The sequence below is a fragment of the Poecilia latipinna genome, unplaced genomic scaffold, assembly GCF_001443285.1.
Source record: "Poecilia latipinna isolate Pla-1442-1.1 unplaced genomic scaffold, P_latipinna-1.0 Scaffold176, whole genome shotgun sequence".
Taxonomy (NCBI): domain Eukaryota; kingdom Metazoa; phylum Chordata; class Actinopteri; order Cyprinodontiformes; family Poeciliidae; genus Poecilia; species Poecilia latipinna.
The window spans coordinates 318,177-344,343 of record NW_015112792.1 but is presented as its reverse complement, the minus strand read 5'-3'; the positions used below and the strand labels follow the sequence as shown (position 1 = coordinate 344,343).

At 38.7% G+C, this 26,167-nt stretch overlaps 1 protein-coding gene across 3 annotated transcripts in view; it reads left to right on the top strand.

Annotated features, from left to right (window-relative positions):
* Positions 1-682: 682 nt before the first annotated feature.
* Positions 683-26,167, top strand: part of acsf3 (acyl-CoA synthetase family member 3) — a 35,467-nt gene continuing 9,982 nt past the window's right edge. Inside the window, exons 1-8 of one of the 3 annotated variants that reach the window (XM_015030241.1) lie at positions 683-751; positions 1,450-2,271; positions 4,715-4,870; positions 9,088-9,242; positions 11,063-11,208; positions 12,294-12,311; positions 15,217-15,314; positions 16,390-16,516. In XM_015030241.1, coding sequence (XP_014885727.1) covers positions 1,546-2,271; positions 4,715-4,870; positions 9,088-9,242; positions 11,063-11,208; positions 12,294-12,311; positions 15,217-15,314; positions 16,390-16,516 — 1,426 coding nt within the window. In that variant the 5' untranslated portion in view covers positions 683-751; positions 1,450-1,545. Of the gene's footprint in view, positions 811-1,449; positions 2,272-4,714; positions 4,871-9,087; positions 9,243-11,062; positions 11,209-12,293; positions 12,312-15,216; positions 15,315-16,389; positions 16,517-26,167 lie in introns of all 3 variants that reach the window. The other 2 variants (XM_015030240.1, XM_015030242.1) reach the window with 2 other exon arrangements.

Below are 26,167 nucleotides of genomic sequence, written 5' to 3'. Positions count from 1 at the left end.
AAACAAACAGCTTTCTGATTTTTATTGGTAAAACATTTTTGAATGAAGCCTTTATCTTCCACTTTCCATTATGTCTTGTTTTATCACCTAACATACCAAAGAAACCACATTGAAGTCAGTTGTAACATGACAAAATGCGAAAATGATAAAAGGAATGTGATACTTGGTAATTAGGCACTGCTATGGAAAGGAACAGGAACTAGTAAAGAAAATACAGCATCAAGTTGCAAGGCATAATACGTGACTTGTTATCCAAGCCCCTATGACTTGAGCTTTTAGACTGATATCAATCTTTCAGTTTTGAGGATGTCAGGTAAAACCCAGATTACTGCAGGTCACATATTGAAACAGTGGTTTAAAGTTTATTTCTCTGCTGAGAAAAACACACAGTGCAAGGCTGAACTTCAAATTAAAATGTTTAAAATAAAATCTTGAAGTTCTCATTTTCAAGGTATATTTCTTGATTAATTTAATGCGTATTCTGTGTATGTTCTTTTCTAATGTTGTATATAGTCTATCTATATCGTCCGTCAGTTTTTCCATCCATCCATCCATCCATCTATCTATCTATCTATCTATCTATCTATCTATCTATCTATCTATCTATCTATCTATCTATCTATCTATCTATCTAGTTTTCACTAAATACCTGAATGTTTTTACTACTTTCACTGGAAATGAATGGTTCCGTGTTCGCTTGTTTCTTACCGGCAACATATTGGCGCTGCACCGTCCTTCACTTTGCTATGGGGTAAGTTGAGAGTGGAATATTGAATAATAAACGATTTGTCTCAGGAGATGTGATCAAAGGTGGGTTCCGAAATCATTACGCAATCTTCAGATTTTGTTTTCTGTCGGAATGACATTTTTCTGTCCTCCATAATTGTTTACGTTCGTATTTCGATCAGATAAAACGTGCTAGGGTCAACTGCACTGTGTACTGCTGTGGTAATGACAGGTTAAAGGAGCTGCTTCTGTGCTGTTTTCTCACTGTCACGTTAAGAAGCGACTGGATGATAATAAAACCGATCGAGAAATCCTGATAAATTCTGTTTTTGCTTCCACGGCTGTAAGAGTGATCTTCAGCTCTTCAACTTTTTATTCACAACCCAAGGGGAAATTGGTTTGCAGCAAACAAAAAATTAATAGAAAACTTTAAAAAAGGCAAAAGAAATCGCATTCATTCTATTAGTACCGCACAACAACACACTAGGAGAAATAACTAATGTCCTTGTGCGTTAAACTTGCTTTATTTTGTTAATTTGCTCCTCACTGCATCTACAGTGACACTGAATTCATTTATAAATGTGCAAGTTTTTATTTTGTACCTCTTTTGTCTTTACAATAAAATACTCTGAAGAAATCAGCCTTGTAATAACCCAGAATAAATAGTCATGTTTTAATTCTGCTAAAACTAAACAGAAATATTTTTTTCTTCTCATTTTCCAGGTTGATGTATGAGATTAGAATTAGACGGTCAAAGCTGTGGATGGAGCCATCTTGACATGCAAACTCCAGTAGGTTTTGAGGGGGTCAAATTTAAACATGCTGTCAGAACTGTTTACCTTCACCAAACCTCCTTTACGGTGGACCTTTCTTCACTGGAAAGCAAGTTACTCCAAAAACACTCACCCTTTAGATCCAAGATGGTGGTCACTGGGATTTCCAGTTCACAAAAGCACTTACAGACGGACTACTGCATCATCCTCAAGGACAAATGTGATGCCTGTCTTCACTAGAGCTCCTGGGTTTGGGGAAACGCTTGCAGTCGCAGACAGCAGTGGGAGTCACAGCTACAAGCAGCTGTACTGCAGCAGCTTAGGTCTTGCCAGTAGAATCAGCGCAGCATTAAATTCTGGCTTTGGGTGTCTTGACGGAAGACGAATATCCTTTCTGTGTCCAAATGATGCTTCCTACGTGGTGGCACAGTGGGCGGGCTGGATGAGTGGCGGCACGGTGGTGCCGCTTTACCGAAAGCATCCTCTTTCAGAACTGGAGTACATCATCACTGATTCCCAGAGTTCACTGCTGGTGGCAGCACATCCTTATGCAGAGACCCTTGAACCGCTGGCACAGAAGCTGGGGCTTCCATGTCTAACGCTCCCTCCTACATCAGACCTGGACGCCTTAGATGATATTGGTACACCTTCAAGAGAAGAGGAGAACGCCAACACGGACTGGGCAGATCGACCGGCTATGATCGTCTACACCAGTGGCACCACGGGCCGCCCCAAAGGAGTTCTGCATACACACAGAAGCATCCAAGCAATGGTAGCTAGTCACCTATGAACCTTTTATTTATTTATTTTTAATTTTTTAATTGACTTGCATTTATCGCAGATCTGTTTTGAGAGTGAGGTTGATTGTATTGAACATAGAGTCATAAAAGAATGAACACATTTAAATGAAAAAGAAAATACGATTTTTGTTTTCTTACTACAAGAATCAGCAAATCCAGTGTTTAAGTGCCGCCTGTCTTGCAACTTTTGGATCCATCTTGGCTCCCACACCTGAATCAAAATTCTGAGTTACCTCCTTGGCATGTCAGCAGATCTTGGCCATGAACCATCCATTTGATTTAGGAATATTGGAGCAGGAATACATCCTAAAGTTGCAGAACAGTTGAACTGGAGGACTGGAATTGCAGATCACTGTCTAGAGTGGCAGATGGTAAGATCTAGATCAGTGCGGTCAAAACACAGGCGTTTTTCTTTTTCTCTTTACCAATTTTAAATGTTTCAGATCATCAATAAAACATATATCAGTATAAAATAACATTACTAAATACAGATGGATGGTGTTAAGGACTAACACTAAATAGAAACGCATGCAACTTTGAAAACAGTGGTTTGAAATAGTTTTACTGATTTGTCTGGGGGATTGTCACAGGGTTCTCATGCTACATCCACTGTAATTTCAGTATGGATTATGTAATAGGTGTTATAATGTAAATTAATCCTTTTCAGTGTTTAGATTTCTCTCTAAACATTGTTATGTAAGCAGCAAAGTCAGTGGTGGGGACACTGAGAGAAGTCCCATGTCCCTTCAGATCTCCTTACTTTATAAGTTGCATAAGTTGCTCCATTCAGAGTGAAACTGTGTACCTCTCCCATCTTCTTTAATAAAAAAACATTCAGAAACTCTCATTAGAATTCTGTGTTTATACCATTCAGAGTCCACAGAGAAATGGTCTGAATATTTTTTGTCCAATCAGGCCCATTTATCCAGCCGCCTGCTTAATGAAATCACCCTGAATAGAGACAGAGCATCGGTTGTCTCTGACTGTCCCAGAAAAATTAGCGAGTGATTGATTTCCTGGAAGTGAAGGCCATCAGGTTGTCAGGATTCTTGGAAGGTGCTGTTGGTAAATTAATTCAAATTAACAAATATTAAGTTTAGTGTTCCTGGCTTTTGTATCTACAGTCCTGACGGCTGAAAAAGCTGCAATTACGTTACTTGAGTCACTAAGAGGCACTGAGACAATGTCCTGGTGCATGATGTTACTTCATCATGAGGCGCTGCACAAAGTGTCGTCAGTGTTGCCAGGAACTGCTGAAAATCAATCCTTTTAGTGTGTGTAATACTTCACTTTGATCTCGATGGTCTGTGCTGTTGCTCAAAATCCAGAAATATAACAAGTGTGTTATATATCCAGTGTTTTCCAGTTAGATCTTGTGGAAAACAACCAATATTATGCTTGCAACAAGGAGATGAAGATATTTCACCAGCTCAGTTTCCCAGTTCAAATGCACTGCTTACACTGCCAATATCAGAGGTGCACAGCGACTGATCATGAGATCTGTTGCTTTCTCTCTTTCCTTCACCTGGACAAGAATACTTTGTCATTTTCCAAAGCTTGCGGTGCTGAAGGAACAAATTAAATTAAGTGATTAAATATTTACCCAGCCTTGAACACATTAGCTTTTATATCCTGCAGTTGTAATCTGCTGATTTGCATTTGAAATGGTACTGTGATCGACCGTGTTCAGTTCAAGACAAATAAATAACCTTTGTTCCCATCAGTCTGGAAAGACGAGTTAAAGACAGATTAAATTACGACCACTACTTTGAAAATACTTGGTTATAATTTTGTCCTTATTGCTGTTACACTGTTGTGACTTCATGCCGGGATAAAGTGGCGTAGTCATTTGCTTTCCAAGACATAAAAGATAAATATTACATTTTTAGTCATTTTGACTTCACTAATTATTGTCTTTGCTCTATTTGCACATAACGCTGCGATAAATAACTGTTTCAAAGATTAAATAATAATTTAATCTCCAACAAGAGCATTCCTGGAGATCGGGGTTTTGACTTGGTGTTGCTCCATGCAGCAGGTTAAATTTGGGTGAATTTACAGAAGAAGTTTAGAAAGATTAGAGATCAAAACCACCAGACAAATTTACAAGACACTCAAATAAACTAAAGACTATCTAAAGAATTCTGCTGTACCTTGAAAGTACTTCTCAGCCTTCTCTCTCTATTGTAAATGAAATTTATTCTGTCCATCCGCATGAATGCTGAACGCTCACTGGTCTCTCAGGATTTTTTAAAGACTAACAAGAGTAATGCATGAAAGCTATTAATCTCTTCTAGTTGATATTAAAGCATTTGTGCGTTGTTTTCTTTCATATATCACCTTACATGGGTTCTTAAATGTCTGTGGCTTTGAGATGCTGATTTCCTCTCTGTCCCTTCCTTTCTGCCGCCGTAGGTCCAGTGTTTGGTTTCTGAGTGGGCGTGGTCTAAAGACAACGTCATCCTCCACACCTTGCCACTCCACCACGTTCACGGCATCGTTAACAAGCTGCTCTGCCCCCTGTGGGTGGGAGCCACCTGCGTCATGCTTCCTGAATTCCAGCCTCAGAAGGTCTAATCCTCTCTGTTGCGCTCTTTAAGTCACACTTTACCTCTGTGCGCTGTTATGCATTTTAAGCATTCTCGACTGTTTTCATATCGGGTCTTTTTCTGTCACTCTTTGTTTTTCACTCTTCATTTTTCACCCTCCCTGTTTTCATATCCCCCCCACCCCCACTTGTCCTTGTTTCATCTCTTCTCCCTCTTCCCCTTTATAAGCATCTCCTCGTTTTCTCTCTCCTCCTGCTCTCCTCCTGACTGTCAAGCTAAGCGGTCGGTGCTCAGTGATGAATTGCCCTGTGTGGCTTTGTATGTGACCAATGCCGACTCACGGCAGGGGCTTAAGCAGCAGATCAATCGATGAGATGACATTGAAGGATGATAGTGCTTATTTGGCCCTGAAAGAGGGGTGAGGTATGCGTGTGTGTGGGTAGGAGTTGGTTTAAAATAGGTTACCTGCACCTTTTCTGATAAATACAAGCGTAATTCTTTATTGAAATAGCCAAAAAAGAACATGGAAACACTGCTGCAGATATCAGTTATTTCTCCCGACCAAAACTAGACCTGCATGCCTAGTTTTGTTTTTCTTCACAGAAAAAAAAAGACTTTTATTCCATCCTGAAGCTCCAGTACTTTGATAATGAGAACAATAGTCTTCTGTGTGCCGTGAGCTCTTTGAAGGCTAACCTGAGCAGCAGAGTGATCTATTAAATTTAGTCTATTTTAACTTAGAAATAATAATTATATTTGAAAAAAAAAAATCCCACTGTGTGTTCTTTTGTGATTAAATAAAACAAATGTACTGTCACAGAACAGACTGAGGATAACAGCACCTTTTATAATATTCACAGCAGGTGCTGAGATGTAAGAAATTCCAGAAGACCCAGAGATAAGGAGTCGGTGCATTGCATTCCTAAAAGCAACGACTTTTTTACAAAGTAGCCTTGATGAATGATTGATGAGCACTCAGCCTGGAAACCCTGAGATACTCCTTCTGTAGTTCAACTCCAGTTTATATGTCTGAATCTATATTCTGTGTACCGTCCCTCAGAGCTGGACTGGAGGTCTGATCACAGCGCCCAGTGCAGTTTCAGTGTGCATTAAGGTTAAAGAGAGCAACATTCATTCTGTGCAAACCAGCAAAATATTTGACATTTTATGCCATGTGGAGAGTACATTTTTAAATATCCAATTAAAAGTCATTTTTACGGTCATCTTTAAATACAATATAAGGTTTTTTGTTGCAAGAAAATTTAACTACAATTGATAAATTGCGCTGAGTCTGTCGAGTTTTAATGTTTTAGTTCAGATATTCATCTTTTCCAGTCTTACTAACTATGACTGACGGTTTCAGTGTTGTTGATGTTCATGGATTTGGTTGATCACAAAACCCATAAAAATAAACAACCAAATGTTTGAGTCCAAATACAGAAGTTTCTCTAGATGTAGACATTAAGCCTTTACTGGCCAACGCCGCTTTCCAATTTTTATTCAAGGTCTGACCTATTCAAGTTTGGACAATTTGAAATTTTCTACATTCAACTGTTCTGGGTTTCAGATCAAACATTGATTTTAGGAGAAGCAAATGTCAAGCAGGTTCCTTAATTCCCAGAGAATATAAATAGATTGTGGAATTTTTACTAACACCAAAAAATAGTGTTTTTTTTTATGGATTAAAAAAAACACTTATATTTTGAGTTTCTTTGTACAAGAGGGTGGGGAGAGAGTACGTAAATATTCTTCCTGTCAGACTCAGGTCAACAATAATCATGTAAAAAAGCTTTTACTTCAGATTTTCTTTGTCCAAAAAAAGGCTAAACTTAGATTTCAAATGTGACAAACGTAGAAGAAAGTTTCTGCTCCTTTAATCCTTCACTTGGCGATGATGGGAGGCTTTTGGTTTTGCTCTTGTCGACATCGTTGCTGATGTGGGATGGTGTCTGGGCTTGGAGCCTTTGGGGTGTCCAACGCCAGGGGGCGCCGTGACCCCCGCCCGTCGCGAGGTGAATTTTGGCGGCTGCATGCGAGGCTTTTAGGGTGTCACTCTACAGCAAAAGCCATAATGCTCCACTTGTGAAGGTAAATTAGCTGCAGCTCTCCTGGACACTCGGACAACAATCCTGATTGCTGCCCTGCCAGACAGTGACGGTCTTTATTAAAAGAGATACCATAAAGCCTATTTCGAAAGTTCCACTAATACTTCTTGCAACGTTGCGTCTTCAGACCAGTCGAGAAAATTTGAAAGACTGATCATTTCTAAAGTGCTTAACTGATTGTAAAATGTTTGTTAAATCTAAAGTAGCAAGTATAAAACATTATTCCAAACTGTGTCAGCTTGTCCTAGAACGGGTCAAGTTTTGGTGAGCTGATACTGAGTCGAGTCGGGCTCAAAGCTGAACTTCCAACAAGGCAAAGTTGTTTAGGATGCAGGCTGCAGCTTTGGGTTCTCAGTAGATCTCGTCCCCTAGGTGGAGACCAGCTCCTTGATAGACATAAATTACTTTCCCCTCCCCTCTGGAGTGAACTTGGTGGAAGCGCTTCAGTGCACTTGACAGACACCACCCAGAGTGGTCAGAGCACGCTCAGTTAATAATTCTTCTCTCTGTATGAGAACAGGTTAAGTCTTGATGCTCTCCAGCTTTTAGATCAGCTTCTGATGATGTTGTCAACTCAATATCTTATTCTTCATGTGTTTGTTATAGTTGTTTATTAGAGGTGGGGGGGGGGGAAACTCAGGTGAGGTTTCATGGATAATAGACTAGGTGAGTCAATGATGAGTTTTATTTGAAGGAAAAAGTGGAAGCCCATTACAGAGTATCTGGTGTCACTGAAAGTGGAAGTGATGATAGGAGGGTCTGCATTTTTCTCCGTGTGAGTACATACCCAGGTATGTATATGGGAGAGACTGCAGGGGCAGCGGAGCAAGAAATTACAAAATGTAGAGAGAAGGTAACTGAATGTTAGATAGCGAGAGAGAAAAAAAAAATATGAGGGAAGGGTGTGGGGTCAGGGAAGGGAGTGGGGAATGAAGATGAAGCACTTGGGAAATTAAAGCAGAATGAACACAGGAGAAGTGAAGATAAGTAAAGTGAAATGAGAGGGCAGTGAAGGAGGAGCATTTTTCTCCCTACAGAAGGAGAGAAACTTCAGAGGAGCCGTTCTTCATCTTGTCCTTCCATCTCCTGCGCTGACGGATCCTCACAGACGTTCAGGGTGTGCTTGGAAAAAGTGATATTTTTGTCACAAGGCATTTCAAAATGTGCAAGTCCTCCATTACAGTTGTGAAGGGATTTTTTTGTGGACAGCTATAAAATGACTGCCATGAGTGACGACGATGAATTGATAGCCAAACCTTTAGTGGGGTGCGTTTGAAATGTTAAAGTGATGCTTCGCAGTTAAGTATGTGGTTCAGCATTTTTTTACACCCAAGTTTCAATCATGTCGCCGTTCAGCCATCAAGGCTCACATGGAAAAGAAATTGTGATATTTATGAGTGTAAAAAAAAAAAGGAAAAAAGATATCAATACTTGTTTCTGGTACAATTGTGTTCTCTGATGCTTAAATATGATGATAAAACTACCCTGATTAGATAAAGTAGGGATTGGAATAATTAAACTCTATGTTGATTTATTGGTAAATTATTTTAACATCGTTATGAATTCAATTAGTGGTATGACAAAATTCACAAAGCTGCTTTTCAGCCAACAAATACCTCATAAAAAGCCTCTCTGAAGTGGTTATATTTGAGGTGTCTATTCTTTAACGTCTAAATTATTGTTTTTTAGTGCGCATTATGACAGATTTTCTTTTTATGTTAAAATGCAGACGTTCTTAACTTCACCCATTTGTCGAAAGTGGCGGTGCAGCAGGTCTTTGTTTTGGTCGTTGTTGCTGCTCTGCCCTTCAGCAGCTGGCGTTTTCCCTCCTCCTGACCTTTACAAAGCTTGACTTTTTTTGTCTTTTTCTGACATTGTGTTGACAGGTTTAATATGAGGCTGCCGTGGACTTTACTCTGCCATTTACATCAAATGAAAGGGAAAAGAAAAAATGTCATTTTTTTTCTGTAGCACTAATGGAATAAATCTGGATGTTATAATTTAGTTTTCATTGCCCCTTTGTTGCAGTCGCCGCGTCTCTCTTAACCTTTCCTTATCATTTTCCTTTTCTCCCTTTTCAGCGATGCATTCCCCTTATCTCGGCCTGACTCGTTCTCTCTCTGCGTGTCCCCAGGTGTGGGAGATGCTCCTGAGCTTCAAGGCTCCAGTGGTTAATGTGTTCATGGCCGTGCCAACTATTTACTCAAAGCTCATCCAGTACTATGATCAGCACTTCACACAGCCTCATGTCAAGGATTTTGTCAAAGCGGTTTGCAAGGAGAGAATCAGGTACTTATCTTGGGATCGTCTAAAACTGATTATTATCCAAAAGAAGTTGGAAGGCTGTAGAAAATATAAAGTTGCTTTCACACAATTTCTTAACTTTTTACGTTGGTTAATGATTTTTTATATACATATATATATATATATATATATATGTATATATATATATATATATATATATATACATATATATATATATATATATATATATATATATATAATGTATCTGTGTCAGAATTAGCTACAAACTAAATATTGTGCTTGTCCATGAAGACAAAATTGTTTGTTTTCCTGTGGTCTCACCAAGTTTTTTCAATTTTTTGGCTAATTGATCGTAAGCCCATCAGTGACTGAAAGGTCAATGTCCCATCCACAGTGTCTGAGTGCCCTCAAGTGGTCAATTAGTTATTTTGTAGTTAATCAGAAAAAGGTTGGACTGCCCTTGGCATGTCAGCCACTCCAAGCATTCAGCAGGCAGAGATGACTGAATCTTCACTGGTGCAGACTGGGTGTCTGCATAGCATAGCGAAGGAATAAATAATGCTGCTACTGGTTTGTTGTTGAAATATTTGTTTCCCCCATTTTATATCCAGTTAACTTGCAAAAGTGTAATTAAAGTTTTTTGTGATCTGTATCTCTCTGTATTATATTCCGTTTGCAGTCTGTTTTTTTTGTTTTTTTGTTTTTTTTCACATTTGTAAAAATGTATTTTAGGAAAACACCAAAAATAAGTTTGTCCTATTTTTACTTGAATTTAAGATTCAATATATTTCCAAAACATTTCTGTTTTATTCAACATTTATTTTTACACTCTTCCACTGTTTTTGGCTTAGTATTTGTGAATGGTACTGGGTTACAGTCAGTTTTTTCTTTAAATCTATTATAAATGAATATGGTTCAACATCCATCGTAGAAAAATTATCTTAGTGTATTTTGCTAATTTTTTTTGGGAGACAATCATGTCTCTCCAACTCCGTGTGATGTAAACAGAAATATGCAATATTGTGAAGTTTGTTGTTTAAGAGAATAATCTGTAGACTATTAAAGACTATTAAAATAATACGGTAGCCTATCAGACTAATAAAACCACTAAAGTCGTCTTCTTCAGTATCAGAACTCAACAGACTCTCACACACTTCTTTAGGCTCTCTTTTGTTGTCGCTCTCAATGTCACTTTCATCTCGGGGCAACTTCGCCCGTTAGCTTGTGCTGTCCTCTTCATCACACAGCTGTCCAGTCTTTCCAAACCTGCTGGTAAAAAGTTTTAGATTAGCCGTACCGCAGTATTCAAAGCATGTGGAAAAAGTAGCGGCTTGTTGTCCAGATATTACAGTGGTACGCCCAGGATTGAGTCAAAGTTTGTCATCTTTTTTAACTTCTTAGATACTTGAGCTGTTTTGGTTGATTTACTGCACAGTAAGGGTGACATTTTGGCACTAATTGGTGCTTCCAATTAATTTAAGGGTTGTAAAGTTCCTTAAACTGTTTCAATGGGCCTTCATCAAAACAGCTGCTGCAGGCACATCGACAGACACTGGGAATGAAGGGGAAACAATTATTTGTATACTGTTACCCTTATGCTGCATGTGTAGCACACGCTATTAGCTTCTGTACTACGACTCTTTTTATTAAATCCATAGTGCATCCATACTGTTTGGTTATTATTATTTTTTTTAGTGGTTGTGTTGTTTCTACTGATTTCGTTTTATTTTATTGCCTTTCTGCTGACAATATTTTATTCCTTGTCCTGCTGTAATTTATATGTCTTTCCCCCTGAGAAATCGATAGCTTTATTTGGAGGTTTCTGTTTTTTCCCCCTCTATCAGATTGATGGTTTCAGGCTCAGCTGCTCTGCCTCTGCCCACCCTGCAGCGCTGGGAGGAGATCACAGGACACATGCTGCTGGAACGCTACGGCATGACCGAGATCGGCATGGCACTGTCCAACCCTCTGAAGGGCCCGCGGATCGCAGGTACGGAGGCTCGGTTGCGTCCAAATTGCTCTTTTAATTACTTTTTTTTTTTTTTAGACATGCAAAGTTCCTCGAATACTTGCATTTGTAGTTTTGGAAATTCATTCATAAAAAATTTAAAGTGTAGAGGATTGTTTATGTCTTCTTCTTTACTGTTGAACAAATTGTCTTCAGAAAATTTAAAGGGTTCTAGAAATAAAAGTCAAGAATTAGTCAAAAAAAAAAAGAGAGAAAAGTTTAGAAGGAGTTTTACCATAATGTGAGATAGTTTAACCTTTGAATGGGTGGGCTCGCTTGTTGAGGAATCTTTAACTCAGCATTCATGTTCATGGAAATGATTGATCATTAAATGAAATTATTTAAACCTCATTAAGTTTTACTTCCAAATAAGTAGGATTTTTTTTTCATTCATGTAAAATGTAAACCAAAATGTTTACATTTGTCCTACTTAATTCCCATATGTTCACATTATGTCCAAGAAAAGTTTTAAATGTTGAACATTTCCAAAATTCCAGTAAATGTTCAGCCTCTTAGCAACCTCAGAGGAAAGTGTGATCACAGTAGAAGTGCTATGTAAATGTGTAACTTCAATTGCTTCTGTAGAGGTAAGAGTGTTGAATGAGTGATGATTTGTTATGTAACCACCACTGTTGTCATTCGGCTGCTGCACTCTCTGAAACCGTCTGTATTTCAGCTATTCAGGAATCAATTCTTTAGCCATAGCAACATTAATCCTAAGGAGAAAATGCGATCGGTGCTCCCTAATAAGACATCGCTCACAGACTACCAGTTGTACGTTGCGTTTGCGTGCAGAAGCGGGTTCGTCTCATGCCACTCCGTTCGATGTCGTTAAATTTTTAAGAATCCTTCCTCGAGCATTTCTGCTTTGTGTGTTTTGTTTATCACGAGCAGTTTTCTCTGTTGTCATGTCAGGTAAAAACCCCTCAATCCCAACTTCGCCTCCCTCACTCTCACAAACAAAAGCTAGGTCTAAAAATGAGGTCAGACTCGTGTTGTTTGCTTTCTTCCCCTGCCTTCACCTGTCATCCTCTCTTCTTCTCCTTCCTCGCCGTCTCCATCCCCAGTCAACAACTATTGTACAGGTAAAGCTAATTAGCTTGCAAGTGGATTGGGTAATCCTCTGTCTGCTCCCTTGTTGTGGTTTTGTTTTGTTTATTTGTTTATTGGTTGTTTGGCAAAAACTGAGCAGGCTGTTTGATTCCTCTCAGGTGATTATTAGGGATGTCTTTAAGAAGTCTGCGGTTGTATTGATGTTTCGCCGCCTCGGTTGTGTGTGTGTGTGTGTGTGTGTGTGCGTGTGTGTGTGCGTGCAGGAATGAGCTTGTGCCTGTTTCAGTCGGTGTGTTCCCGTTTCATCTTTAAGTAGGTTAAAACAGATCAATAGCGACCACAGGAACCACTCTTCCAAGAGGAGTGAGCCGAAGCCGTCCTCTCCCTCATCCTAACACCTGCTTTACTTTCTTTTTTTTATGCACACAACCAACCATGTGAAACATAACAAAAATGCACTTTATTTACAGAAATTTTTAATTAACTTCCACGTATTTAAATCATCAGACTGGCCTAAATTTCCTAAACATTTGTGCAGTTTTAAAGCCTGTTAACAATAGTTCTGCTTTCTAGGTCATGTTTCCCTTGTCGAGATGTAAACATGCAGGATTATTTCATACTCGTTCGATCCATCTTCTGTACTTCTGTATTATCTAACTCTGCTGCCCCTTTCTTCTTCTTATTTTTTTTTAAACTTTTTTGCTCTAATTTTGGTTTTCTGTCCCTTTATTTTGGTCCTCTAGTCTCCACAACACAATTTCACATCAAACTCATGTTCATTAGCTTGGTAATGGATGGTGGCTGAAGAACATGACAGCTAATATAAAGACAACAAGAAGCAGATGAAGAAATGTGGTTCTACGTAGCAGTATTTATGAGTAGGATGAACATTTTTCTTCAGCACAACTAACTCTGGAATAAGTTATAAAAAATCTCTCTTCAAACTTCCCATTAACCTTTGCTTTAAACATAACTAGATCGTAGATCAACCTAGTTATGTTTGATGGTTATGTAGTGAGTGTCCATTGGTTTTCAATATTTGTTTTATTGTCGTCTAAGAGACCATGATGTCTCTTCAATGTCTCTTTATCTGCTAGTGTTTGTAGAATAGCAGTGGAGTAAAAAGCTAAGTCCAAACTCTCTGCCAGACATGAATCAGTGGCAAATTTTTTATTTTCAGAAAAGTTTCTTTTTTTCCGTGGTTTTATTTATATTTTGCCTGATGTCTAAAAGAAACTCAATCTTGTTAAAGTAAAAAAAAAAAGGGCAGTAAAGTAAAAAGTAAAGCTGTTCAGTTGATAACAGATCCAGTTGTGGAGAGTGAAGAGGTTATACATTTATTTTGCTTTTATTTATTTTTTTTTAAATACCCCTTCTTTGCAGCGAAAGGGTACTTGGGTCCCTTTCATGGGAAGGCATCCTTGCAGTTTGATCTTTTTAATTTCAATGTTTTATTTAGGATTCTCTAAAAGCGTAATTTAACTTTTGGACAGCATTTGCCACCGATGAACAACTTCAGCTGCAAAAGTGTAGAAACATTTGTTAGGAGACAGTGAAACTATTGCACAAAACAGCTTGTTTTGTTACACATCTCTCCAGTTGCTGAAACGGTGATGCAACTGTGTCGATCTCTACTTTATTCTGTCAGACCATCTGACCTCCTATTTTCTTAGTTTTAGACATTGCAGCAGGTGAAAAACAGAGACTGCGGTTTGTGTTTTTGTGAAACTTCATATAGATCGATAAGCAAACATCCACATGTAACAACAGACTCAACAAGAATGAAAATAATATGCTTGAATTTGTAAGTTTCTGATATAAAGGATTAAGCTTCATCCTGAAAAATATTGGGTTTATATCATTTGTTGACAGTCTGACCTCCATCATGTATAATAATTATTAAACCAACTTACATTTTAGGACTTAATTAACTTAACATCCATTTTTCCCGAGCTTTAAACGCTGTTTGGACTAAGACTTTGTCAGATTCGGTTCGCCTGACCTCATGACTCGGACTCGTTAATGACCCTGGTAATCCATTGGAAGTGGTCTGGTTACTTTTGTGCTCAGTGGGTTCTCGTATTGATCCATTCAACTCCAGTCCCTCATTCAGGACCTGAATTGATTAGATCAATATGAAGTGAGAAACTCATTCTGTAATCAGGACCTGAGCTGCTCTTCATTTGGAGAGCCGTTGTCTCTGGAATCGTGTCGCGGCCCAAGGCGATGAGCTCGAACACACTCATCTTAACAAACGGACGGAGAACAGCGCCAAGACCTTTCTGGTTCACTCGCTGATATAATTACTTAACTTTAAAGGTCACATTTGCAAACACACAAGGTTGGAAAATGCAGGCGATGTCAGTGAATCTGGGAACAGATAATATTTCACGCATTTGTACACAGTTTTTACAGCAGGCTATTGTGTTTGTTTGCTTGTCTAATCGGAGTCGTTTTTGCAGTTGTTCTTCGGTGAAAGAGCCTGTCAGGCACTCAGCAGTAGTTAAGACTGAAGGAATAAATTGCGCTGTGCAGCCAGATGCTTTTTTCAGAAGAAAATAAGTGCAACCCAAGACAAATGTCCCAACTGTTCTATTATTTTAGCTTTTCTTGATGTTGTTAAAGAGGGAAAAAAAAAGCTGCATCAGGCATGGGCAAGAAATTCCCATTACTGTCAAAGTGAGCTGGCTTGTGTTGACTGAGACGAATTGCTTCCAGTTTTACAAGCTCAGCAAACCTTTTAGTGACCAGTTATGCCCAGAGGATGGAGGTTAATGTCATCTTGGAGGAGCAGACTGCCTGCTACTTGAGAAATGCTTAACTGAAGGTTGTCAGTGAACACTTTGTCATTTATTCTCCCTTTTGTGTTTTTTTTTTAAAGAAAAAAAAAATCATATTCTTTTTGTTTTTGCATGCTTTTTGTTTCAACGTTGACAGGAGCTGTTGGGCTGCCTCTTCCAGATGTAGAGGTTCGAATTGTCATGAATAACACAACCAACATCATGATTGCTGAAGGGAATCACAAAGAGACTCAGGTAAATCAATATCAGTCGTTATAATGAAGCAATCCATCCACAGACAGGTTTTAAAAGAAAAGTATTCTAACGCGACATTAAAGGCTTTTCAGGAATCTGTATATGTACAGATTATGTGTAGCGCCTCCACATATAACATATACTAGACAGGAGGAAATCGTAATAGCACATCACTCTAACTTTAAAACATTTATGGCAAATAAAAATAAGGTATGGTTTACATGGAGGCAGGATTTTTTTTTTTATGCTTTTCCTCATTTTAGAAAAAAAAATTAATGTAGTGATACTCTATGTGTCTAACTCGAATTTGACTTTAATGCTTTTGTGTTGCACATGAAAAATCACTAAGCAAAGCACGGACAACCTTAAAACCAACTTACAAAGTAGTAATAAAACTAAAGAGTATGTAAATGCGTTTTAATCATTAAACTGTAAAAAAAAAAAAAATCAACTGAAAGCTTGTTAGAAGGTCCTTCAACATTTCAAAGATATTCAGAAAAAAAGTAATAAAGGCAACTTTTTTTTCTTTTTTTAAGGTTGCATCAATCAATTAAATCATTTGACAGCTTCTCGTTTTTTAGTTCTAAATAAATAAATATTCTAGCAGCTCTTTGGTAGAAGTTGCACTTTTGAATCCCTCTAAAATATTACAAGATATTACAACATTATTTCCATGTATCAAAGCAAACACCCTTATTTTGACATGACAGAAGCACAGACACCTTCACTTTCTGTACAACCAGAATTTAAGTTCACACACAGCTCATCTGTTATTCTTTCTCCTTTCTGTGGTGGAGTTATTTAAATTCAAGGTGATGTGTGCTCATCTAATGATCCGTTTTCAGCTGCCACTGTTCAAAGCAACACCAGAAAGCTTGCTGGTAGCTTGGCTTTTGGACTGCAAGTTATTCTAAAAAACACTTGCACTGCTAAAAAGATTCACTACTCTCTAGCTTGAAAAGGAGGTTGGATTATATGACAGCCTCAGACAGATTATTAAACTTGTTTAAGACACTCTCTGGCCCATTCAGACATTTATTTTTCTCCTCTTTTCTCTGTTTTGAATATGTCACAGATACGTCCGGGCCTTGAGGGGAAAGAGGGCGAGCTGCTGGTGCGAGGTCCGTCTGTTTTTAAGGAGTACTGGAACCGGCCTCAGGAGACCAGAGAGGCTTTTACTGATGACGGCTGGTTCAAAACAGGTACCAAACCGTCTTCCCCCTTCCTATGCCATACTTCCTTATCATTATGCTCATTCACACACACACTCTGGGGAAAAAAAAGGGGATTACATACTTCTAACAATTGCAGCTAACATGATCTGTGCAGTCGGAGCAATTCACTGCAGGAGAGACGGAGGAGCTTTTAACTCATGTCGCAGGCTGGACTTTCATTTGAGTCACGTAAAAACCAGGAGAGCAGTTCAGGTGGTAAACACACACATTAGGCTTGTGTGAATGGTGTGTGTGCTCACATTTTAGGGCACTATGAGGGAGTGATAAATGGAGTATGTGTGTTTTTGGCGCTACAGGGCATTTTTCCTCCTAAGTGGCTGTGACTGCTCTGGGTCTTCAGGAACCAAGTAGAGCTCTCTGCCTCGACTTTCTCCCCCCCCCCTTTTATTATGTGTGTGGTAGCATAGAGAGAAGCTGTCATCCGAGGCTTTTCCTCCCTGCAGGCCACCACTTCTGTCTTCGGCCCCGAAAAGGAGCCGTGTTTCACTGCAAAGCCACTTAGAGACATGCTTTAACCTGGCACAGGAAGGATTTGTGGGGTGCAGGGGGTCGAGAAGGGCAGATGCGAGTGGAGTTCTTACAGACGGAGTCATTTTTGAGCTCGGAGATGTGGCTGCCGGGCATTTTCGAAAGAGCCTCGCACAAAGACGGAGGAGGAGGAGTCAGACGGGACGGAGACTGGGGTGGCGGTGGGAAGGCAGCGTGAAAGGATGGAGTGATTGAGAGCAGAGCAGGGCCAGGCAGTCGGGAGAGAAGGGCAAAGTGTGTTTAATTGGCTTTGCAGGCTGGAAGGACAGAGATCCAGAGCACAGCACGTTGCTGTCACACTCCATTACAGCCAGCGGCCACATAATGAGAGCCACTGCAATCAGCTCCCCACAGACCGGTCCCTCAAGCCACACCACCACAGACACTGTGTGGACCGCTCTGTAGGAAGCTATCTGACATCTTCCTTAGCCACCCAGCTCCTACAGCCTCATCATACGCACACACACACACACACACACACACACACACACACACACATGGCTTTATGAAGTAGGAGGAATGCTTAAGCATTCAAGGTTCAAGGAGAATGCTTTTTTTTTGCCTCTTATGCTCTGATTTGTGAGTTAAAGCACTCACAAGCCTCACATCCTTTCACTTAATTTCAAAGTTTAAAAGCGAGTAACCGAGCTTGAGATCTGTTTTATGATTAGCATCCAAAAGCGACGCGAGGATTCAGATGCGAAGACGCCGGCGTGTCTCGGGGGGGCAAAACAGTTTTTGGCTTCGCAGCTGTGTGAAGTAAAACAAAGATCACTTTATGAAGAGTCACGTTTAATAATCTACAGCTGTAGTGGTTGTTTTATTGATGGGAACATATGTTACACAGAGAAATGTGTACAAAATATATATTGTTAAAAAATATATAAATTGTAATTTTTTTTAGCTTTGAATTCATATTACTGTTAAAAAAATTAAATAAAATGGTTGGAAAGAAATGGTGCCTTGCAAAAGTATTCATATCCATTGAACTCTAGGGATTTTTTTTCTGAGTCAGTAGTTTGTTCAGTTATATTTTCTCACTTTCCAGTAAGCTTGTCGGGGTTATACCTTCTTTGTGTGAGTATTTGGAGAGGGAAGCATTTCAGACAATATGAACTGTCTTTCTTTGCTTCTTGTCACCCCTCACTACCTCATACCTTTTACCCTTACACCTCTTTCTTACACCTCCTTTCAAACTTGACACTTACAGACTGGAGCTTGAACTTGAGAATTCACTTGATCTTTTATTACCCTCACATATGTAAAGTTAGAGAAAATGTCTCTGACTTTTTCAACATCCTCCTTGGTGATCTGTGAATGGATGGGTGCTGATTTGTATGGTTTTGACTTAAAATTAGGGTGGTAATGACTTCTTATGGTGAAATGTAACATTTGTTGTCTATTTGAAGGCTATTTCACAAAGTCCTGTCCAGGTATCATCACCATGAAGAATGAAACTACGAAGCGACTTTCACATATTTTTTTGTGACAGGATTTTGGTTACCACGTAGAACATAATTTATTGTGCCTGAGTAATGAAGACAATATTGTTGCAGGTTAGCCATAAAGTTAGCATCTAATTTGTTGGATCCAAATTGATTGTAAACTAAAATTTATTTTGCCAATGAAGATAAAACAGTTATGTTTTCAACATAAGAGCCATGTAGGCTCCTGCTTGGAAACTTAGTAGTGCTTGGAGAGCTCTAGCCTGAGTCTACATTGATCTCTGATTGTTTAAAACAATGTTTTTCAGGTTTATGAAATCTTTATTCTATACGTAAGAAACACAAAAAACAGCATCCAAACTACATACTTATACAGGCAAAAAAGTTTTTTTTTTCTTTTTTTTTCTCTTTTTTAAGTCCAGTAATTTTTGGTCATGAGAGTTTGATGTATTGATGCCTCGCACAAAGACGAGTATCACTGTGAACACAAAACAATATAATTAACAAACTAATGGCATTTAAAACAACAATTATAATATATCCCACATATGCATGGGAAACATTAAACATTGCTATGATTTGAAATGTGATAATCAGTTTTGCGAAAGCTGGTTGGCGTTAAACCGTTTCTTTAAAAATACGTTAAAATTAACTCTAAATGTCCAGCTCCATTACACTCACCGGGAATGCAACTTAAAACTGAGTTTCTCTGAGCCAGAAGAGCAAAGACGGCTTGAACTCTTTCATTGACGAGGATGTCGGCGCTGTGTGGCTGGCACAAAGTAAAAGATAAAGTCTGACAAGAGCGTAGGGCTGACAAGGTGAATAAAAAGCCGGGGTAAACAAGACGGCAGAAGAACAGCGCGGCCGGAGCGTGGGACTTCAGATCAATACGTTCTCAGCCGGTCAGAGGCGTCTTCTTTAGAGTCAGCAGGTGCTGCGTGCATGATTGGCAGCTCTATAGGGAAGCTGTCACCTGGCTGCTCTCCTTCCACTCATCTTCACAAACATCTTTGAGTCTATCGATCGATCTCCTCATTTTTTTTTTAACTCTCCTTTTGTGCTCCACTCTAGATTCTGTCCACTGACCACAGCTTAAAATCAGTCGATTAGAAATGGGGAAAGCTTTCGTTATGTGGTTGGCAACAGCAGAAGCGACCGGGCGGCAAAGCAAAAAAAATTAAAGAGATGCTTTAAGTTTGGCTCTAGCTGGAGCCGGTAGAAAGTTTTGTGTTTCAGTGATAAATTAAGAGGACTGTTTGAGGAAGGGAGCGAGGAAGAAGTTGAGCTTTGGGGGCTTGACTATTAGCCAGGCCTTATCTGAGGTCTCATTTAATTAACTAAGAGAGACTCAGGCTCAAGGGCAGAAATGTTAACAAGAGGGTTAATCTTTGTCACTTTACCTCAGTTTCACACTCCTAATTGCTTATTCCAACAGAACCTATTAATCTGAGCCATCTGGATCCTGTAAGAGCTGGAATTAGAATATATTTAGGTTTATCTACCCGACTAATGTTATGTGCATGCTGAATGTTGATGCGGAGGTTCATATTTTAGGGACGTCAGAGTTTTGAAAAGTGTAATATATCACTGGTTTTCAAGGTTCACTCTTTGCAAAAAGACAGAGGTCTGTGCCTAAGTCTGGCAATATGGCTGAAGTCGATGACAGTAATTATTGATAATTTTTTTGTTTGAAATGTCTAAAATACTGGCATACTAGCTACGTGACCTTACCTCTTTTTTTTAAATCCACAATTTCCTCTTGAGCTCTTGGACTCATTTTCTTATTTCGCTCTCCCCTTTTCCTTGCCGTCATTCTTCCCAAAGATGTCACATTTCACCTTGAGTCGCACTGCGTCCTCTAATGTTTGAGCTCCCAGTGGGGGTTTATTCAACATCCAGCACCCCCCACCAACATCACCGGCAGCATTGTTCACACCAGCTCTCCCTATAACTTTTACTGCAAAGACGTCAACACATGGTGATCCATGTTTTATTAAAACCACTCGCAGGTAAATCTAGTTAAACGTCACCCCACGTCAGCCTCTGAACTTCAGTGACTATTGTTGCGACTTTATTCATCAGGCCTCAACGAAGAGACTGAAAAGTGTCTTGATTAAAAAAAGAAAGCTTACAGATTTGTCATCTCAGGGCTCCGGCATCACAACACTCTCCTTCTTTCTCCGTCTCCCGACTGAGATCGGGTTTGTGTGATTGAGTCCAGAGTCGCTGCATGCAAACTGCAGTTAAATAGTTTCCTTGATGAACATGCAGATCTGAGACTCGCATCAATCCTCAAGTTAAGTCTGTTATCTGCTGCTGGGAAGGCAACCCCGGCAATGGGTATAATCAGAAACATTAACATAAAGCAATTCGAGCTCCTTTAATTTCATTATATTAAACAAATTAGATCACTCATCCGAGTGCAAAGTGCCTTCTTGTATGATATTAATTACTAAAAAAGGAGCTGTGACAAAAGTTAAGGATGATGAATAATGTCAGTGCTGAGATTTCACTGCCTGGCTGTCTGTTATTTATCCTCATTAACTTCTCCATCTCGGCATCAGGCTTTAATGTGGAACATTAATATTCATATATGCAAAGTGTTTATGATCTGAGAAGAAGCATGGCTCACATTTAGACCTCTAACATCTTTGCTCAGATAAGTGCACTGTTCCCAAAGCGACAGAGAGGGCCCAGCTTTTGCTTGCTCACTTATATCTCTAAATGCTGCAGGACTAAGACTCAACTTGTCTGTCCGTGCAAAAAGATGCTTTATTTTCTCTTGCAGGTCACAAGCTTGCAGCTAATAATGTTGTAATCTTGTGTTGATGCTTTAAAGCCATGCATTCAGTACATCAAATTAGCTACTGTGTACTATAATGCAGCTTTAGGAGAGATTACTGCCTAAATAGTTACGTAAATGTGATTTTCTTTTTTATCTTGGATTTCTGTCTTTCATAACTTTGCATTACTATCAAAAAAGATGCTCCACATTATCATATGTGATTAGAATTTTAAAACGAGTTGGACCAAAGCTCTGACAGACTAAATGTAGAAAAAGTGAAGAACATAAAACATTGATGTATTTCACTAATTTATCTGTTTAGTCTTTTAAATCTTTTTTCAGTGAGAAATGAGATGGAATGTGACCATCGACATGTTTTAATCCCATCACACAAACAATGTACTAGATAAATAGAGGCTGCAAGCAGAACAGTCTGACTAACAAACACTTGTTTCTGTGTGTTTATTAAAAAAAAAAAAAGCTGATCTGAAGCTCTTCGGTGGCCGGTGTCCTGACAGCTCCTCAAGTGTTTTGTGAATTTTTAGTTGCGTCTGTCCTGTGCGGACACCTGCAGCAGAATAACGCCAGCAGGCTGAAATGTTTTTGTTGTGTTGGCCTTTGTCAGATGTCACCCTCTGCCCTTTACTTCCAGACTCTTTTTGACAAAGAAACTCAAGTTGTCTAGGCTGTTTCTGTGTTTGTGTGTCATTTTAAATGAGTTGGGTGTAAGCATCCACAAAATGCCATTTCCCACTCCAGTTCAGATGGTTTAAAAAAAAAAAAAAGTTGTTTGGAAAGGTTTGAAGGTATTGAATTTTTTTTCCTTTTGAGTGTCTTGTTAAATCTTTGTTTTCGTTTTTAGAAGTAACAAAAACTGCAAACCCGGTGTGGAGCCCCATCTTTTCTCTCCTGGCAGCAACAACTGTTGTGATTAGCGGTGTAATTATACACGTATCCGTACCAAAAACATCTCTGAGTACATGTCTATACCATGTCAGCATGTGCATCCAACAAATACAGCGTTGTTTTAAATCTGAACAAATGCAGAATGTTTATTGGTGGAAATAAATGCGTAATGCAGTGTTTTGCAGTTTTAAAAACAAAGACGATTCCCTGCAATTGTTAAAACTTTACTCTTTAGGAACATTGAGTTTGACTGAACCAAATATTTAACCCTGCAGACATATTTTTCAACAGTAAAGATGTAAATACAGTTGCTCCTGATGCGTTGACCTGAATTACTCACCTGAAACATCAAGCTGAATGTAAACATCAGGCACTGCAGAAAAATCAGCTTGAGTCAAAATTCAGCTGACTGCAGCGTTCAAAGAGTCCTAAAGGCTGCACAGCACATGAGGTTCAGCAACATACTGTTAGAGACTAGTCCCTCTGAATGGTGGGGAATACCCAGTTGCATTTTCATGGTGCATTCAAGTGCATCTCATGCACTGGATTGTTTAATTATTAAAAAGAGAATTCCACGTGATTTATTTTTCACTGTTTATGTTCAGAGAAGATTTTAAATGTCAACACACAGATCACCTTTAAGTTGTAAATCACACTAACCACACTTCTTGTGGCTTTTGTGATTTAGTAAAAAAATATGTAATTATATATCTATATATATATATATATAATCTTAATGTGGGATTTTCTTTTTACACAAGTTACGTTCCTGTGAAGTTTTTTCAATGGAAGATTTTTGCCGACTGGAATAAAAGATTAGGGGATTTTTTACGCTTTTTTACACACTTTTACCAGGCTGCCAATTTACATGGAGGGCTGTTAAAATAAGTAGAATTAGTTTTCATTGGAAAATGAAAGAATTGCATTTCATAAATGTAATATACCAAACATGTTATATTAAAACATTAAATGGAGATTATATCAGTGTTGTAAAATTGTGAGGAAGAAATCTGTAAATTAAATAAATCACAAGAGATAATCAGACAAAAGCTGTTTTCAATCAATATTAAATCACAGAAAGATTGGACCAAAACAACAAGAAAAGTGTTCAGACTTACAAATTCTGAAGACAGATTTAATTTACTATAAAATGTTTTTTTTTTTTACGGCAATATGACATTTTTAAATTTAAGAAATTTTCTTCACAGCTGTCTAATACTCTGTCCTTGGAAAAACAAATCACATTTCTAATTTTTTATACTAACTTTTATTCAGTCTTTTTTTTCTGTTTGGATTATTTTTCAAGAATGTGAGGCGCGCACTCAATTTAAATTTTTCATAAAGTTCAACAGTATGAAGGTCACTTGTTTTTGTCAAAAACTCCCTAGTTGTTAATAGAGCTTTTTTTTTTTTCCTTCTACAAATGTGAGTTACTCTTGTCTTGCACAAAACAATAATCATGACTTGAAGTAATTCGACAGCAGATTTGTTGCCGTTTTGGTCAAACCCAAACTGAAGACGTGTCTCACGGAGGGGGCTGAATTTCTCTGCTCTCTGAAAGACGTTGGAAAGTTTTTTTTCCGTGCTTCTCAGTTAAATTCTTGATCTGTTTTTATTTCTTTATTTTCTCCACACTACGCGCCTTTGCTTTCTTTAATGCCTCAGAATGAGATGAAAGCCCAGTGCAATTAGGCTTCTTATCGTTTTAATTAAGAAAGCCATTCGGCCATATCTGCCTCAGACGCCATAACACATAATGGCAGACTCTCTGAAGCCTGAAGTGGTGATTGTGTCCGTGTGTGTGTGTGTGTGTGTGTGTGTGTGTGTGTGTGTGTACGTCCCAGTAACACAGTTCCCAAAAATCTCTTTCCCGTTCTTCTTTTTCTCTTTTATCAGTCTGCGTTCTCCAATCGCTTTTCCCACTTGTATGTTTCTCCAAACATCTTTTGCTCCTTCCCTCCACTCAAAGAGACAAGGTCAAAGAGTCTTGTATTAGTACTTCAAACTCATTGCAGTTCTGTTGTCTTCATGTCTTTCGCTCACCCATTTTGTCCAGGATTACATCAAAAATGCCTTTTTCTTTCCTTTAAACCAAGCGTATGTATATCTTTCTTATTGATGTTTTCTCTTTTACACAAAACGGTTTATCATTGTACATATGTGCTGATCATTTTCCTAGATCTGTTTGCATAAAATGAGAGCTACATAAGCTCAGCACAATGGATTAAATGATTCTTGTGCTTTTCTTTTTTATTTTACCCCTCATCCAAAGGAAGGGAGCGACTGTAACTACCCTGATTGTGGCGTTAACACCCAGCCGGCTCCTCCCTTCTTCTCCCATCCTCCCTCTCTTTCCCCAGCCTATCGGTGTGAGGCAGTGGTCTGTGAAGAAATTCCCAATATCTAAATTTACACACTGTATCAATCTTGTTTAATAGACTGGAAAGCTTATAGCCGCCGTGGCAAGCCGGCAGAGAGGGCAGTGGTGATAAATTGTCGGTGTGCTAGCGACAGCCGCCTGTGATGTATAATGAAATATTTATGATTTATCCCAGCTAATAAACTGAAATGAAGTGCATGATGTATGGGAACAGATGGGCCCTGTATTGATGGTGAGGTGGAGCAGCGAGAGGGGCGCGGAGGGAAAGAGGAGATAGGAAGACAGAGGTGTGAGAGACGTTTGAGATGTAGAAAGGTAAAAATGAAGGGTAAGAATGAGACTAAAAGAAGGAAATAAATGTCTGCGCGTGAGAGAGAGGGAGGGTCAGACGCCGGAGCGTGAGAAACTGAAAACGCGCTGCTTTATACAGCAAGACGGATAGAGACATGTAAGCTAAATACTAATAGGATAAACCTGCAATGACACCAAACAGAGAGTGCAGATAAAACGCTGTATTATTCCTACATGCTTCATTCCCTTATTGGCTCAATATGTCAATGTTAGACTGCCAAGAACTGGTATACTCCATTGAAGAAAAAAAAAAAAAAAAAAAAAAAAATTGATTCCTATAAGGCTAGAGGGAAAAAATGGTATTGTATTGTAAGTTGATTATGGAAGAAATAGGTTGCTTTCATATTCCAAAGGTATTTAAGCCTTTCAGAAAGCACAGCTATAGAAAGAAAATTACCATATCACATCTTGTTTGCTTCTAATGAAAATTAAGATGTTAATCTAGAGATCATTCTGCTTTGAGGCTTTTTATGAAATTCATAGCAAAAACAAAAGGAACATCAAGCACATCCTTATCTGGCTTATTACATCGCTATAAGACGTAATTAGACTTTCTGTAAGATTGCTTCCCCACAATTTGATCCTGAAAACTACTTTAGAATGCAAGGCAAGTAATTCTGGAGGGGGGAAAAAAAGCTATTTTGGGTTGTGTTCACGGATCCATCCATCTTAATATCTTCTTATTGGAGACACTGAGATGACTGTTCAGAAGGGAAACCAGGACAGCAGCAACACATTTCAGCCTTTTTAAAGGGACCTCAAGTTGTATAAAATCTGCGTATGTTGTAGTTCCAGGTGTTTCCAGGAGTATCCTCCAAAGTCTGGCAAACTTTCAAAAACCTTTCCTTTCCTTGTCTAAAGCACATTCTCTGATTTTCCTCGATGTGAGGAAGCTTTGGCTCCAAACTGAGCTCCCTCTGAATGATGAAGATGTTTCTTATCTAAGCAAAGCTGTGATACTCCAGATGGAAATCTTTTTGCACTTGTTCTTTTGTCCATGATCCATAACTCTTGAACTTTGATTGACCAATAAATTCAGATCACAACAGACCAAACTGGTTTTATTCCATCACATCTAAACAAGACATTTGAACTCCTCCATTTCAGGCAAAGACCAAAGTTTTAATAAATCAGATTTTTTTTTTTTTTTTTTTTTTTTTTTTTTTTGGTGGGGAAAAAAAAAAATTTTTTTAAAAACCACCCCCCCCCCCCCTTCTTTT